This window comes from Camelina sativa, chromosome 3 (assembly GCF_000633955.1).
Source record: "Camelina sativa cultivar DH55 chromosome 3, Cs, whole genome shotgun sequence".
NCBI classification, from domain to species: domain Eukaryota; kingdom Viridiplantae; phylum Streptophyta; class Magnoliopsida; order Brassicales; family Brassicaceae; genus Camelina; species Camelina sativa.
The window spans coordinates 24,778,746-24,795,160 of NC_025687.1; the positions used below are offsets into that span (position 1 = coordinate 24,778,746).

The window sequence follows — 16,415 nt, forward strand, 5'->3', positions numbered from 1 at the left end:
TATATTTTTTTTAAACAAGAAAAGGGTTGCCATTCAGCACCTAATGATTATGGAATATGGATTGCTTTTAAACCTAGTTAAGAAAAAAAATAGATTGCTTTGAAACTAGTTTTTTCTTGGTTGTCACAACAAAAAAAAAAAAAAAAAAAANAAAAAAAAAAAAAAAAGACTAAAGCAGTATCTCAAATCTAACGGTGGAAATTAATCAAAATTTTATTTATTGTCTCTTTTAGATAAAAGGGAGAAAATGAGTGGATAATAAAACCACCGACTCTGTTTTGCTTTAGTTGAAAGCATTAAGAGAGCCATGGCTTCTTCTTCTATCTCTTTCTCCTGCGCACCTTCTTTGCCCACCTCACTCTTCTCCACCACTTCTTCTTCTTCTTCCCCAAGGCTGCTCTCCTCTCGGTTTCTCGGTTCCCGAAACTTAAAGCTTCAGATCCGACCAGCCAGACTCGGTCCCTCTCCCTCCAACGGGTCAAGAACAACCTGTTGGTTCAAGTTTGGCAAGAACGGTGTGGATGCTGAAAATGCTGGAATCTATGGCAGTCAGTCTCGTGACGACTTTGACAGAGACGACGTTGAACAGGTTTTTCTTCTTCTGGACTCGACTCAAATTGGTTTATAATTTCTACGAAGAAGAGCCTTAGGCTGGGTTCTGATGAATCATTGATGCATCTGTGGGTACTTATTAATCAAATTCTCCACTTTGATTCTTGGATAATGATCTCAAACACAAACGCAAATGCCAACTTCTTTGAATTGTAAAGAAAACAATGAAAGAATATATTATTTAAGAAACATTTGATCTTATGTGTAATAATAAATGTTACGTTCTTGATGTGTTTTTGCAGTATTTCAACTACATGGGGATGCTTGCGGTAGAAGGTACCTATTCAAAGATGGAAGCTCTTCTTAACCTAAACATTCATCCAGTCGATATCTTGTTGCTGTTAGCCGCTACAGAAGGTGACAGACCTAAGATCGAGGAGCTTCTCAGAGCCGGTGCTGATTGCTCAGTCAAGGATGGTGATGGAAGAACTGCTATAGACCGAGCCAGCAGCGAAGAGATCCGTGACTTGATCCTTAATTCCACTGCTCAAAAGGCTTGACTCCGCAGCTTGGTATTAACACACAGGAACCACACAAGTTGTGTTCTTGGGGTTTGAAATGTTTTGTGTTTGCTAGAACAAACTGTCTTTCTGGGTTCCGCGGACGAGTAGATTATAAAATCCATCTTCTTCCTTTTCGTCTTTCTCGCCTGTTTCTTGTTTCTTCTTTGGGGGTTCTTCTATGGTGCTTTGAGTTATTGCAGAGGAAGGTCTTTTCACGGGTAGAAACGCCACCTTGGTTGCTCTGCAACTCGCTTTTTTTGTGTCTGTGTTAACTTTGACCGAGCTCACGGGATTTGTAGATTTATCATTGGGTTGTTCTGAATCTTCTGTATGGGATTCGTTGTTAGTCTTGGAAGAAACTACTTCATCATTGGGGGTCGAACACTCTGTAGCAGTAACTTCACCGTTTTTGTCTGCTCCCATCAGAGGAGAAGGAGGGATATCTTCTGCAATTGGACAATTAAGTTAAAAGCAAATATCTTTCAGTGAAGTACAAAACAAAGTTCTGTATTTTATCACTAGGCCCTTAACAATAAAAACCAATCTAAAAGCAAAACTATCTAACCTGTAAGCCCTCGAAACACTAAAACCATAAAAACTAAAACAAGTATAAGCCTGCGTAATCGATTGGTGCTATGTACATAACCAGCATACGGTGTAGGGAAACCGAAGATAAACAGCCAAGCATGACTCTTTGGAGATTCTTACCTCCAAGAGTAGAAGCAAACGTATGATACTGAACTGAACACTCCCTCGTTACAGCATCTTCTGGGTTTTCTGAATCTTCTGGTTGCATCGCATTATCAGTCTTGGACGAAGCTGCTTCAGCAATGGGAGAAGAATTTTCCCTCACATTAGCACCATCGTTGTCTGCATCAAGCAAAGGAGAGAGATCTTCTGCAAGTGGGAGAATTCAATCGGAAACACAAATTATTTAGTTAATTAATAATAACATAGAAATTTTGGATCTTGCAACACTTTAGCCATCTAAACCAAAACTCTATAGGCAGAATTCTACACAAGTATGAGACAAGTGAGTGGTTCTCTCTAGATCTAGGTAGTAAGAACATAACCATCATTGGAACTTGGAAACGAAAAAGGAACAACCATATAGTAATTCTGTGAAATATCTTACCCCCAAGAGAAGAAACAGATGTTTGATACTGTACCAAAGAATCCCTCGTAGTAGCATCCTCTGACACGTTTTCCTTTATAGGTTTACTACTCTCATGGTTCTGTAGTGTCTCGAGTAAGACATATTTATCAGTCTTCCATACACAATTCAACATGGTGATGCTCATGCACTCTTCTTCCTTTGGATAGAACTCGCGGAACACCTGTATTCAATTCCAATAGAGAAAACAGAGTTAACTGACATGATCATTAAACCATGTAAGAAATAAACTAAAGGGTCCACCAAAGAAGCTTTGACCGACCTCAACCCCATCCTGTGCTATCTTCACAGACTGTTTCTTCAGGGATGTAGAGGTAACCGAATTAAAAACTGTCACAGCATCAAGCAATATCTGCAGGAAACCATATTTCTAAAGAAATTAAGCACATTATAACTACAATAACATCAATCACAGTGTGTGACTATCAGATCATAGACTGGAGAAACTGCCAACAATGTTCTTTTTAGTTCTGTTTGGATTAGGCAGAACGAAAATAAAAGTGAACTTACTTGTTGAACTAACACTCTGAGACGTGCAAGCAGCGCCAAAAATGTCACAGAAAATCCTACGAAAAATGAACGAGCTAGCAGAGTAGATATCCCACTGTAGAACAAGTTAGAACGGGCAAAAACAATATGTATTATAAACCAAATGCAATTAGGTCTAAGAAATTACACAAACAGTTTTAACTCATGAGTCAATTAATACCTAGCAGCCTTTAAGATGGGTTCAGTCATCTGCAACAAAGACAATGATGAAATCAGAACACTCAGAAATCAATTTCACATGTTTGAGCTGGTATATGATCAAAGCTCGTTTATCTCTCTACCCGAGCAACAAAAGAAAGCTCCATAAGAAGAGCATACCTGTGAGAGTAAATGAAGAGTTCCACGAAGTCGTTCCAAGACATTTGGTTTCCCAGTATCACATTTTTTCAACTTCAAGCTACACATTAACCCCAAAAAATGAAGCTCTTTATTACAACATTCTCATAAAGCAGTAAAAATCTCAAGATAAGAAGAAAGAGAGAAGCATAGCATACCTCTCCAAAACATGAATCTTCTGTTTACTAATTTTCCCAGAAATAACATGAAAGCAAGGTCTCAGTATACCCTCCATGTTTGCTGTTCGTAAAACTCTCAAATCCCTTCTCACCTGAGAAGCAATCAAAAAAAAAAAAATCGATTTTGATAAAATTGAACTCCACCCAAAACAAGAGAATCGAAGAGGAGAACGACGAAGACATACCTTGAGAAGGTATTGGAAATAGGAGCATCTCCGATGCTGGTTCTTATTCTTGTAAACCATTCTGTCGAACACAGCGTGCTCAAGTTCAAGCTGACTAAGCTGACTCTTCAGCTTCTCTTCAAGAGCTTTGACTTGTGTATCATCATCCATGGAGTTTTACACTTCTTCCAGCTAATCTAATGGATCTTCCGATTCAAATTCTGATAATATTTCTCTAATTCGAACAAGACGAATTTAGGGTTTTGTGTTCTTTAAAAACCTTAACCTTTGTTTAATTAAGCTCTGCTGCTATAATGAAGTTTCAATTTCGTTTAAGAACGACGATGCTCAAGAAGAACCAGCCCTAAACCAACATCTAAATCGAATCGATTCAAAGCCGGTTTATTTCTAAACCAAAAGAGACATTAGATTTGGAAAAAAAAAAACCTTTTTATCAAAATTAAAAATTTGTTACTCATGAGAGAGATGGACAGATGTTCTTTTGTAATTGGATCGTAGTTATTTGTATAGTAAATCATATTTTACATAGTTTAGAATATCAATGAAATAGTTTATATTTTATTACTTTTTATATATTTTTAAAAGTCAGAAACTAAAATTATCTATAAATCAAGCTCCATTATGTATAAATTTAAATAATTTGTAACATAACTACTTTTTATAAAAAAAAATCTCTCTCTCTCTCTCTCTCTTTTATTTAGGGATTCTAATTTGTTGATTTGTTGATTATATATACAGATTTGAACTTGGCAATTACCAAGAAGATCATTGTGGAAGAGTTTGCTAAGGTTGGTTTCAAACCTCCAATTTGATTCAAGTCCCTCGTGTATTTGATTTAAGATCCAATGATGAATCCAATATTTGATGAATCCTCTGAAAGAGCATCTCTATTAGCTTTTTTTTTTTTTTTTTTTTTTTTTTTTTTTTTTTTTTTTTTNTAATACTCAAATGAATGTCTTAAACTTTAAATAATACTAGTATTATACTCGGTAGCACCGAAAATTATTTTTCTTAATTGCATTACAAATTTTACAAAAACAAACAAATCTAGGAAATTTTTGTTTTTATGGTTAACAAACTCGATTTACAATTACATAACACACATTAACTAATTTATAATATGTCATTAATAGAGTTATAGTACACAAAAATTAGTGATAGCAAAAGAAAAATCTTAAAGATGTCATAAATTGTTGACTTAGTAAATATGCTATTAAGGTAGAGAAGATAAATTAGAGATAAGAAAACATAAATTTACTTTTTATTTGGTTTTGTAACATAGAAACAATTTACCTATATAATACAAAAAAGGAAAATGTTCCTTACCCAAAACATGGTGTGATTAAAGATCATTTGGAAGAAAATATTTGGAATTGATGTTCTACTTTCACAAACGCCTAACAAAGATGAATATCATAACTTTCTTTGACTTTTTAAAATATGGCTTTTCTCTCTACTTTTTAGTGATAATTAAAGAATCAATGAAGAAATAAAAAAATGAAATAGAGAACTGAAATTGGAGAAAAAGATAAATTAAAAAAAAAAGTGAGAATGGTATTATTTCTCCCATCAAACATAGTAGTAATAGGAAAACTGATACTTTTTTGATCAATTAACTTTCTTTTCTTAATTTATTTTCTGTTTAATTTGGTAAACTTGTCCACATGTCAGTATTTAATTGATCAAGTAACTTATATTTAGTTGAATAAATATGTAATTTGTTTTTTTTTCTTTTTTAACCACAATTTTACTTTTTTTTTTTGAAAATAATTTGTTTTCACGTTAACTGGATTTTAGAAATTTGTTTAATTATGTAATTTTTTTTCTTTTTTCTCCACCATCTTTTTTTGTTTAATGATTGTTTACAAAAATAATGTTTTTTTTTGCTGATGTGTCAAAAGAATTATTGGCAGAGTGACTTGTGCTTTATAGTATAAATGATTCAAAATAAAACTAATTTAATTTTAGATTTTCACTAATTTGTTTTGATTTTATTTTTCAGAATTTGTTAGAAATACCGCTTTTTAGGATATCACTTTTCAAAAATATATTTTTTGAATATTTTCGTTTTTATCCTTTTTTACACTATTATAATATGTTAAGTTAATTTTTAAAATTTTATTTTAGGTTTGGGTTCTCTATTTTACATTGAAGATATAGTTTTGAGAGGGTAGAGTTTAGTATTTTGGAATTAAGGCTTAGAAATATGTTAAAATGTATTTTTGAAAATTAACAACATAAAATAGTATTTTTTTAAAGTGACATAGGAAAGTGCATATGTATCCTTTTATTTTTTCTCTTAAATATGGATGTCTTCACCGTGTATGATATAATTATATCAAAAAGTGTATTTTGATTTAAGACACCCGTGTATTTTGTCGCTAATTTTTGCTAAATGTGTTTCGGTTACAATTTGTGAACCAAAACTGGTACGTTTCTGTTCCGGTTCTATTTTCCAATGCAAATTTTATCCAAACATTGCTACGTATATTCGGCTTTGGGTTTTAGGAGTAATCAAGTTTGTGTGTGGGGGGAAAATTAATTTTAACCACGCTGAAAGGATTCACGATCATCTCTCCTTTTTTTTTTTTTTTTTTTTTTTTTTNTTTTTCGATCATCTCTCCTTTATTTCTCAATGGACACGATAAAACAACCTAGGCGAAGAAGCTGTGATGAAATTAAATGATATGGACCAGACCAGTTAGCGTGAAGGAAGTGTAACCTAGGCTTCGTAAACTGTTTCTATGTTTTTAGTTTCTTGCGACATCTATAACTTGATAAACTCGAAACCATCAATATATCGATAATCGATATCAACTGCAAGGTAGAATAGTAACATACTAACATTCACATTATTACCATGGGATGGATGATAACAATGTATAAATTAGTCCCTTTAATTAATGGAAAACCAATCGGGTTGATAAAAAACTAAACCGTCTTAGTTCGATTTAGTTAGTTTGTTTTTGATCTCTCGACAAAAATTGTAAAGACAAAAGCACAAATGGTGATTTAGTGATTCCGAAAATTACCTACGGCTGGATTAAAATTTTTAATTTAAAACTGAGGAAAAATTCAGCAATTACATTCTTAAGGATGTGTCAAGTGAAGTTCGTACTCTTTTTGGTAACAAGTATTGTTGGTACTAGTCGTACTGGTCTTTTTTAAACGTCATAGATTCATAAACTAACTTAGCCTGTTGGGTTGAATCTTATACACATACATGATTGATACATAACTTATGAATATTATTATAGTCATTTTGTATTTTATTCTTTGTGAAATATTTTAATTATTTCGTAAAAGACCTCTTGCGGAAAGATATCGCGTAAGCACACTAATGGGATGGACGATATTGCGCAAGCACACTGTTTTAAAAGATCTGAACTTAAAATACATCAGTCAACAAAGGGAGAATTGTTATTTTAAATAATCTGTTTGACAAACCAAAATTGAAGAATCTTATAATAAATGTTGTTTTCTTTCTAGCTTCCTCATTGTTTTGATCATGTAATTCATATACTACATTCTAATTTTAGAGTTTTATAAAGAAATTAAATTTATGAACATACTTCTTTTAAATGAAACCCCATTTTAGCCTACGTAAATGATATATATCATCCTAAGATAGAAATTTGTTTTCTATGTTTTAGGTTTTTTCAATTTCTTTGTTAAAAGGAGAAATATATGTCGTCTCCGAGAAATTAAACTATTTCGTAGCATCATCTATGAACTAGAGAGTAGATGACATGTGTGTAAAGAAATTAGAAATCAATTGATTATTAAGAGAGACGGCCAAATACAAAAATTAATGTTTCTGAGAGAGTACTTGGTTCTTACTTCTTGAAATAAATAAATTTTGGTCAATGATCAAGACATGTAATTCGTGGGGAAGTGGTAATAAAGATTCAACGAGAATGTGGATTATAACGTGGCAAGCAGGCGAAAATAGTCTTCACTTAATTTTAAAAACACTAATTGAATAAACGAAACGTGATGAAGGTAATAGTGAGGTTAAGGCCAAATAACAAAAAAAAAAGCGACGTATATAACTAATACATGGTTAGTTTATAATAAATCAATGGTTTGTATATAATATAGTTGGTCCACGATTCTTGAACCTTTTGAGTCCGGCAAGACAATTTCATTAAAGAAAAAATTCTTTGGATTGAACAGAACATATAGTTAGATAGATGTAATACCTATTGGATTTAAGTAAAATAGCTTTGATGTAACACCTCTTGTATTTTTGGGTTGTTTATACCATCATCCAAGATGTGAAATGTGTGAACTGAATTTAGATTTTTATTTACGAATATAAAGTACCCATTCTTCGTAATTTTAATTAGGTGAAGATGCGTATGAATGTTAAGGTGTCGAAATTTTGACCTAGATTAGATTTAGTCATGGTGAAAAGAAGATTTGATGATAATGATGTTAATATGTGGTTGCCACTAGCGAATATTCATAGCTACTTATCGTGTTATTTATCATAAGAGTTGTATATATCAAATATAAGAGATATTTACAAGTAATGTAGGAGAGATGCTATAGTCACATAGAGTATGATAATATGATATCGATGGTTGGTAATTTGGTATGTAGTTAACGATTTTATCCAGATAACTAAATGATAATAGTTCAATGATTACCAACTTCGTTTGCGTGAACATGGTATGGATTCTAAAAATAACACAACTTTTAGTGTAAAGTATCTAGTTATATAAGTAGACCTTCTTTTCTTTTTTTGTCAAACAGTTATATAAGTATACCAATGATCTAAAGATATACAAACTAGTAATATTTAACCCATAATATTTTTCAGGTAGTGATCATGGACTTTTAACCATTAATATGATTTGTCAGCTATTTTATAATTCTCAGATAATCTCGATGTCAATGAGTGAATCTTGTTGATGAGTTAGGTCACGGCTTAAAATATGCATCTCTTTTCTAGACGAAATCGAACATTATTGAAAGTGCACTTTTTTTTTTTTGGTTGAGTTTTATGATGATAATATAATATAATCTGAGAAGGATTAGAGTTAGCAAACTCACTTAGAGAACAAGGAGAAATGTGAAACGTGCACAATCACACATTATCCACTAACCCACAAGAAGGCCGACCACTTTCCCTCCTTTTCTTGTTCTTGCACATCAAGCAATCCAAACTACCTTTATACAATCAATTTTAGTCCTAAGATTATTTGTTTGTTTATGTAAATGAAAAATACTACAATTACAAAAAAAAATATATAATTTTTTTTACAGATTTATAAAATTTCAGATGTACGTAAAGACAAATGTTTCCCCAAAACGCAAGCAAATATATCTCTTGTTGTAATGAATCTTGTGATCCTTTAGTTTTCCTAATTAAAGAAGTGTACATATGTCATTTTTTTTTTGTCAAACAAAGTACATAAGATCCGTAACTAGTTGGTATATAAAACTAAAACAAATATTAAAAAGAAATAAAATTCTTTTAAAAAACAAAAAAGGACAAACGGACCAAAATGTGCCACACCTCCAACTTCCATGATCTAAAAACCTTGGCCTTTACTATATAAATGAGAGCCTATTGTATAACACAATCATTTGCCAAGAAAAGTCTGATCAGCTTCATCACATTACACACCTCTCTTTTACATATACCCCCAAACACTTCAAATGGAGAACTCCTGCGTGAGACAAAGAGTATTCTCCAATCACCAAATCCGAACGATACACGAAGAAGAAGATCAAGAAGAGAGTAGTTGGATAGTCTACTTTGAAGATATTGATCACGACGATGATTCAATGGTGGAGACCGAAGAAGAAGAAATGAGTCATTACTATGATAATGATTCCTCTATGATCTCGGACGCTGCATCTCCTGTCCGCACCACAAAGATTAATAATGTGGTTCGTCGAAAGGCTACCAACATTAATACTAACCCTAAAAAGAGACGAATCATTCATCAACACAAAGAAGAAGAAGACGAACAACAACAACAAATAGGAGTGGAAGAAGAAGATGAAGAAGATACAGCTTCTTCTCCTTCTAATAAAACCAAGGTTAGATACATATATTTGACTGTTTCTTACATTGTTGTTTTTGTTAGATATAGTTTTCTAACATTTGTTTTCTTTTTGGGTTTATTTAGGGTTTCTTTGTATTGGATGGTGCGGAAGATAATGGAAAATTCACGGACAATGTTACATCCGAGGTAATAAGAAACATTTGTTGCATGAAACTGATATTTTTCATCAAAGGTAGATTTGAATTTGGACTAACGTACATTGTATCTTTGGTGAATTTTATAGGAGAAAGGATGCATAACAGAGACAGGATCGAAGATAAACGAAGTTGTGAATGAAGAATTCTCTGCGGAATTGAAGAAGAGAGGACTTTGTGTAGTTCCTTTGTCCATGTTAGCTAACCTTATTGCTTGATGATTCTTTTATTTTTTTAATTTTTCTTTTAACTGTTGTCATTATTTTTTATTCTTATGATTCTTTTATGTAAAATTGTTACTATTATTGACAAATGTATAGAGAAATCGAATTTCATATTGGAAAGTTAAAAACAATTTACTTTTGTTTGTCAGATTCGTAAGAGAGAATCAAAAGTGAGACACAGATTATGACAAAGTTTCTTCAGACCGTTTTATTATTACAGTTTTGATATGTACACACTACTTCTTACTATGGTCTGCACCTGAAACTACAGAGAGTCTTAGGAGATGATTACAGAGACATGTTTCGGTTTCTCGGGTTCTCATTTCTTTTCGGGAAGCTTCTCCAGCAACTCTGGTATCACTTCGAAAAGATCTCCAACAAGACCATAGTCAGCTACCTACAATTACATAGCCAATCCTTTTAGCATAGTTTTGGGTCCTAACTTAAATTTACCGAGAAGAAGGCTCTCTATTATGATTGTTACCTGGAAAATAGGTGCATCCGCGTCTTTATTAACCGCGACAATCACCTTAGAATCCTTAATTCCAGCTAAGTGTTGAATGGCTCCTGAAACACCAAACGCCATGTATAGCTCTGGAGCTACTATTTTACCAGTTTGTCCCACCTGACAAATAGACACCAACAGGGCAACAACCAAACTCTTGTTGGATTTCAAAAGCCGTTAAACGGAAGGAAAAACCAAGCAAAAAAAACAAAAATGTTACCTGAAGATCATTAGGAACATATCCAGCATCAACTGCAGCACGAGTTGCACCAACTGTACAAACAAACCGTTATATATGTATGCACATTTTGAAGCAAACTCATTGAAGAGAAACAGATTCCCACATACTCATTGGTGATTTAGGATAAGCATATATACTAACCTGCTCCACCAAGTTTTTCTGCAAGCTTCTCAATCATTTTAAAATTCTCAACACTCTTCAACGCTCTTCCACCAGTTATCACAACACGCGCACTTCCAAGGTCAGGCCGTTCTGTATCCTGAGTTGAACGTCCCACGTATCTAGATTTGCTGGCAGAGTCTGCAATGGGGAATTGAAAAACTCAGTTTCTTAAAAACGAAACCAAAGTTTTAGAACAGGAATGCACGAAGAGAACACCAAACGAACCTTCCTTGAAGTTAGTTAGATCAATCTGAGAGATAGTAGCTTTCTTTGACTCGGAGTCTGCTATAATTGGAGTGACAGGAAAAGATGTCGATCTAATAGTCAACATACATGGACCAGCACCAGTATAACGAACTGTACACAAAGCGTTTCCCGCATATATAGGCCTGACACAGATGAAAAGCTAAGTTTCAGTTCAGCAACACACATCATGAATCCAATGAGAACAAGAGAGAGTTGGAATGTACCTGATGAACTGATTGGATCCTAAGATTTTGACAACATCAGTAATAGGAGAAACATCTAAAAGAGCAGCGACACGGGGTAATAAGTTCTTGCCAAATGAACTCGAAGAAGCAAGGATGTGGGAGTAATCTCCTTGTTGCCGAACAAATTCAACCAATTTAGCCCAAGGTTCAGCTAGTGGATACTCAAACTTATCAGAATCAGCAACAAGTACCTACAAAAGTACCAACATTGAGAGACCAAACTTAAAACAAAAAAAACACATGAAGAAAATGAGAATATTGTAGTAGTTTCAGTTCACCTTGGAAACAGAAGGATGACAAGAGGCAGCTTGAGCAGCAGCTTCTTGAAGAGAAGAACCAGAACCAGCCAATAACAAAGAGATTGAAGAATCCTCACCCAAAGAATTAGCTGCAACTACTGTACTAATTGTCTGAGGTTTGATAGAACCACTTTCATGTTCAGCTAGAATCAGAGTGCTTATCTACATGCAACCAAACACAACACACAGTGAACAAGAAGTATATAGAAGCTTCACAAATTTACTATTTCACAACCAAAACATTTCCCCACTTGAGCAATAATTAAAAAAAAGCTGTCCTTTATATTCTCAAAGACTGATACTTTACAATTTCGAATTCATTATCCAATATGAAAAATTTGGAAACTACTTAATCGAGCTTCGGGGACAACGAAAACAAGACAAGGGAGTGAAATAATCGATTTCAGGGGAAAAAAGATCGAACTGTGAGTAAAAATGGGTAGGAGAGTAAAGATCATACGCATCGAGAGAGGTTGGTGATGGAGATGGATCGAGGACCATAAGAGGCGACGAACTTGTTCTTCGACAGAGCTCTCAGTAGAACAGCTCTCGTCATCGTTTCCGTCTTCTGATTGGTTTCTCCATCAGATTGACAAATCAAAAGACAAAAGAAAGAGAACGAAACTTATATAAAACGACGACGTTTACTAATCAAAGCCAATATGTTTTTTTTTTTNGCTCTCGTCATCGTTTCCGTCTTCTGATTGGTTTCTCCATCAGATTGACAAATCAAAAGACAAAAGAAAAAACAAAACGAAACTACATAAAACGACGACGTTTACTAATCAAAGCCAATATGTTTTTTTTGTTTTTCTTTTTTTTGGAAGGATTTATTTTATTTATTGACCTGAGAGGATTAGTCAAAAGATTAAAAGCTGATTACATACTTCATTTCCATTTGTAGTGTGATGGATGATTCCATATTTCACAAAATTGAAAATTCCATATTTTTATAGTGTGATGATTCTTTCCTATTATATGATCTAACAGAGAACAGAAAGAACAAAAAAAAAAAATCGAAACTTTAAATGATGAAAAATCTGTTTTGTTGAAGATTTGGCTTAGTGGGATCACGAGACGGCCTTAGCCCTTAGGAACAGAACCGGGGATACTGTACAGAGAGAGAGAGAGAGAGAGAGAGAGCTCATTGTCGAGATCTGTCTCTGCCATAACCATGGTTTCAACCACTAAAATCAAGGCCGTTGATTTCTACAGGTACATCATACAAACAAACAAACCCTCTTATTATCTCTTTCGTGTAACAATTTTTAGTGACAATTCTCGTTATTGGCATTGATGCACATGCGAAAAGTTCGTACCTTTTTTAATATATATATATGGACAGTATCTGTTGGATTATGGATTGTGAGAATTTGGTCCTGTCTTTCTCTTTTTTTTTTTTTTTATCTTGATTATGAATAGGGAAACAGTGTTTTTGGTCCTTGTCTTTAAATTGTATACTTGTGTTGTTGTTGTCTGGAGTTAGAACTGAGTGTGATTGTGTTGTTCTGGTTATGATATCTTTTGTTTTTTTTTTCAGGAAAATCCCAAGAGATTTGACTGAGGCATCTCTCTCTGGTGCTGGATTATCCATTGTAGCTGCCCTTGCTATGTTGTTTTTGTTTGGAATGGTAAATTATCATTCTCTGCCTTGAAAGAATAGTATATGATTCTGCCATTGTCCAATGATTATGGTTTAACAACTTGCAGGAGCTGAGTAGTTATTTGGCAGTTAACACTAGCACATCTGTAATAGTTGACAAAAGCTTTGATGGGGACTTCTTAAACATTGATTTCAACATCAGGTAGATGCTTTAAAATCATGTGTTATTATTGGACTGTTGTACCTTCTTATGTCTTTATAGTTCAATCTTATTTAGAATACTGGTACTTTCTTGATAAAGTGATGTCTGGTTTTTCACCTATATTTGTAGCTTTCCTGCCCTCTCATGTGAATTTGCATCGGTTGACGTGAGCGACGTGTTGGGAACTGTAAGTTTCTGTTTCCAATTCTCAGTCTAGCTGCTTCTATCATCCCATTTCGCATTGCGAGCATGTATGTTATAAGTTTTGATCATAGGGTGTGCAGTGACAATAGTTATATCATATCCTATGTTTAAATTTTCTATAGCACAGGTTGAATATGACCAAAACGATTAGAAAAGTTCCAATTGATCCGCATTTAAGAACCACTGGTACGGAGTTTCACTCCACCTCCGGATTACATCTCATCAACCATGGAGACGAAGATCATGAAGAAAATAGTTATGTTGATATACCATTAACTGCTGCTTCTTTTGACAAGTATACACATCAGTAAGTTGGCAACTTCTTTTATATTGTGTATGTATACTATTACTAACTATATCTGAGTACATGTCCAAAGGGTTTTATAGTATCAATTGATGTTTGATTTTCTTTATGCAGTTTTCAAATTTTGGTTGTTAATTTTTATGCACCGTGGTGCTACTGGAGTAATCGCCTGGTAAATATTGTTTTGCCTTTTATAGTAGACTATTCAATGTTCATAATACCTTTGTTTGCAATTACCAGATTGTGAAACTAGATTCCAGATGTTCTCATCACAACCTAGTTAGTTTCAGTCGAATCAGAAAGAATCTGGCTTTGTTTCCTTTACGACTGTAATTATAATCAACCAGACTATGGAGTCTAGCAGACAATATCTTCTTGGTGGATGAATCACACTGTTGTGAGAGTTTTTGTTGGTCTGATAATTACCTATGTTAGCTCAATAAAATGTTCATGCTTGGTCTTTTACCGAGTGTTTTTTTTTGTTTGCTCTGCTCAAAATTTTCAGAAACCATCTTGGGAGAAAGCATCTGAAATAACAAGACAGAGGTGTGTGTTTTGTTCTTCTGTATTTGTTATTAAACATTTTCTGATGAGATAAAAAGAATCATCCAGATACGCTTTTCTGATGATTTCATTTTGGAACATCTGATGTTTCAGATATGATCCTGGAACTGATGACCGTGTTCTTTTAGGAAGTGTTGATTGCACACTAGAAGCTACTCTATGTACTAGGTATCTATCAATCTTGACTTTTTTCCTCCTCTATTTCTTGTTGTTTTAGGGCATTTCGTAGTCAGATTAGGTTTTCTCACTTCTAATTTATCAAATGAAATTTTCAGCAATCATATACAAGGCTACCCATCTATTCGGATTTTCCGAAAAGGCACTGATCTTAGGTGAGTTTTGAACTTAGCTCCTTTACAATTTGCTTCAGTTATAATTCTTCATGTCGTCTACTTAAACCATTTACTCACCTCTTTTATAAAACTCCACATCATTTTTGGTCCAAAAAAGGTTTATATAATGCTCACTATCTTATTCAGGGAGGACCATGGGCACCACGAACATGAATCGTACTATGGAGATCGAGACACAGATAGCTTAGTCAAGGTAGACTACTCTAAATTTCATGTTCTACCTGTATAGGATTCAATAGCACATCATTACAACTTTTTTTTCTTCTTTCAGATGGTGGAAGAACTACTCAAGCCTATTAAAAAAGAGGATCATAAGTTGGCTTTGGATGGTAAATCTGATAATGCAACCTCAACTATTAAAAAGGCACCAGTTAGTGGAGGTTGTAGAGTTGAAGGCTATGTGCGTGCGAAGAAGGTATAAATGTTAAAACATCCAATTTTATGAGATGTTCATGTGTTTTTTTTCCTTCACATGCACATGGTGCCAATTTAGTCTTTTATATTGTTTTCTATTTCAGGTTCCAGGCGAACTTGTAATCTCAGCTCATTCAGGAGCTCATTCATTCGATGCTTCTCAAATGAACATGTCTCATATTGTAACCCATCTAACATTTGGTACAATGGTTTCAGAAAGGTTGTGGACTGATATGAAACGATTACTGCCTTATCTTGGCCAAAGCCATGACAGGCTGAATGGGAAATCGTTCATCAATCAACGACAATTGGATGCTAATGTTACCGTAAGTTCCACAAAATTCCATGTGAAAGTACTTTCCTACTCGAGGTTTCTCTTATAACGTGTGTAACAATACAGATCGAACACTACTTGCAAATAGTCAAAACAGAGGTGGTTTCAAGAAGATCCGGGCAAGAACACTCATTGATTGAGGAATATGAATATACGGCTCATAGCAGTGTAGCTCGTAGTTACCATTATCCCGAAGCAAAGTTTCACTTTGAGCTCGTTCCAATGCAGGTACTTACACATATGAGAAATAAATATATCATGCTACTAATTTGAATGCATGTTCTCCTTATTTCATACTATACATTGCTCTGTTTTTTTTTTCCAGGTCTTAATAAGCGAGAACCCAAAGTCATTCTCGCACTTCATCACGAATGTTTGCGCCATAATAGGAGGTGTTTTTACGGTATAGTATTTATCTCACGGCCTAGCTTTTTCAGTCTCTGCGGGGTTCCTTGGTGTAAAAGTTAAGACTTTTTGCTTGTTGGATTTCAGGTCGCGGGAATACTAGATTCGATATTTCAAAACACAGTCAGAATGGTGAAAAAGATTGAACTCGGGAAAAACATTTGATCAGGAATGAGTGAGTGAGGTTAGATATTAGTTATTTCAGTTTTATTAAGATCAAAACCATAGAAGAAAACAAACCCTCAGTTCATTACCAAAAAAAAAAAAAACCCTCAGTTTTTACATACCTTGTAGACATTGTTTATTTCCGAATAGCAGTTTTAAAGAGAGAATAAAGAAACATTTATAGTTAACCTCA

General features: G+C 33.9%; 4 protein-coding genes and 1 pseudogene across 4 annotated transcripts; 3 read left to right on the forward strand and 2 right to left on the reverse strand.

Moving 5' to 3' along the window:
• Positions 243–1,255, forward strand: LOC104778008 (protein LHCP TRANSLOCATION DEFECT-like). The gene is made up of 2 exons (XM_010502363.2): positions 243–589; positions 855–1,255. The coding sequence occupies exons 1-2, from the start codon at positions 308–310 to the stop codon at positions 1,110–1,112; spliced, it is 540 nt and encodes a 179-aa protein (XP_010500665.1). The 5' UTR covers positions 243–307; the 3' UTR covers positions 1,113–1,255.
• On the reverse strand, positions 1,185–3,838 carry LOC104778007 (annotated as a pseudogene).
• Positions 9,155–9,970, forward strand: LOC104778009. Its single transcript, XM_010502364.1, has 3 exons — positions 9,155–9,592; positions 9,682–9,744; positions 9,842–9,970. The coding sequence occupies exons 1-3, from the start codon at positions 9,206–9,208 to the stop codon at positions 9,968–9,970; spliced, it is 579 nt and encodes a 192-aa protein (XP_010500666.1). The 5' UTR covers positions 9,155–9,205.
• Positions 10,096–12,271, reverse strand: LOC104778010 (electron transfer flavoprotein subunit alpha, mitochondrial-like). Its single transcript, XM_010502365.1, has 8 exons — positions 12,135–12,271; positions 11,654–11,836; positions 11,355–11,566; positions 11,110–11,273; positions 10,864–11,022; positions 10,702–10,754; positions 10,461–10,601; positions 10,096–10,373 (listed from the first exon to the last, which is right to left on the reverse strand). The coding sequence occupies exons 1-8, from the start codon at positions 12,228–12,230 to the stop codon at positions 10,296–10,298; spliced, it is 1,086 nt and encodes a 361-aa protein (XP_010500667.1). The 5' UTR covers positions 12,231–12,271; the 3' UTR covers positions 10,096–10,295.
• Positions 12,533–16,415, forward strand: LOC104778011 (protein disulfide-isomerase 5-3). The gene is made up of 15 exons (XM_010502366.2): positions 12,533–12,889; positions 13,215–13,305; positions 13,385–13,479; positions 13,609–13,666; positions 13,806–13,990; positions 14,102–14,159; positions 14,493–14,533; positions 14,645–14,719; positions 14,827–14,883; positions 15,031–15,097; positions 15,176–15,319; positions 15,423–15,644; positions 15,719–15,880; positions 15,978–16,055; positions 16,145–16,415. The coding sequence occupies exons 1-15, from the start codon at positions 12,849–12,851 to the stop codon at positions 16,220–16,222; spliced, it is 1,452 nt and encodes a 483-aa protein (XP_010500668.1). The 5' UTR covers positions 12,533–12,848; the 3' UTR covers positions 16,223–16,415.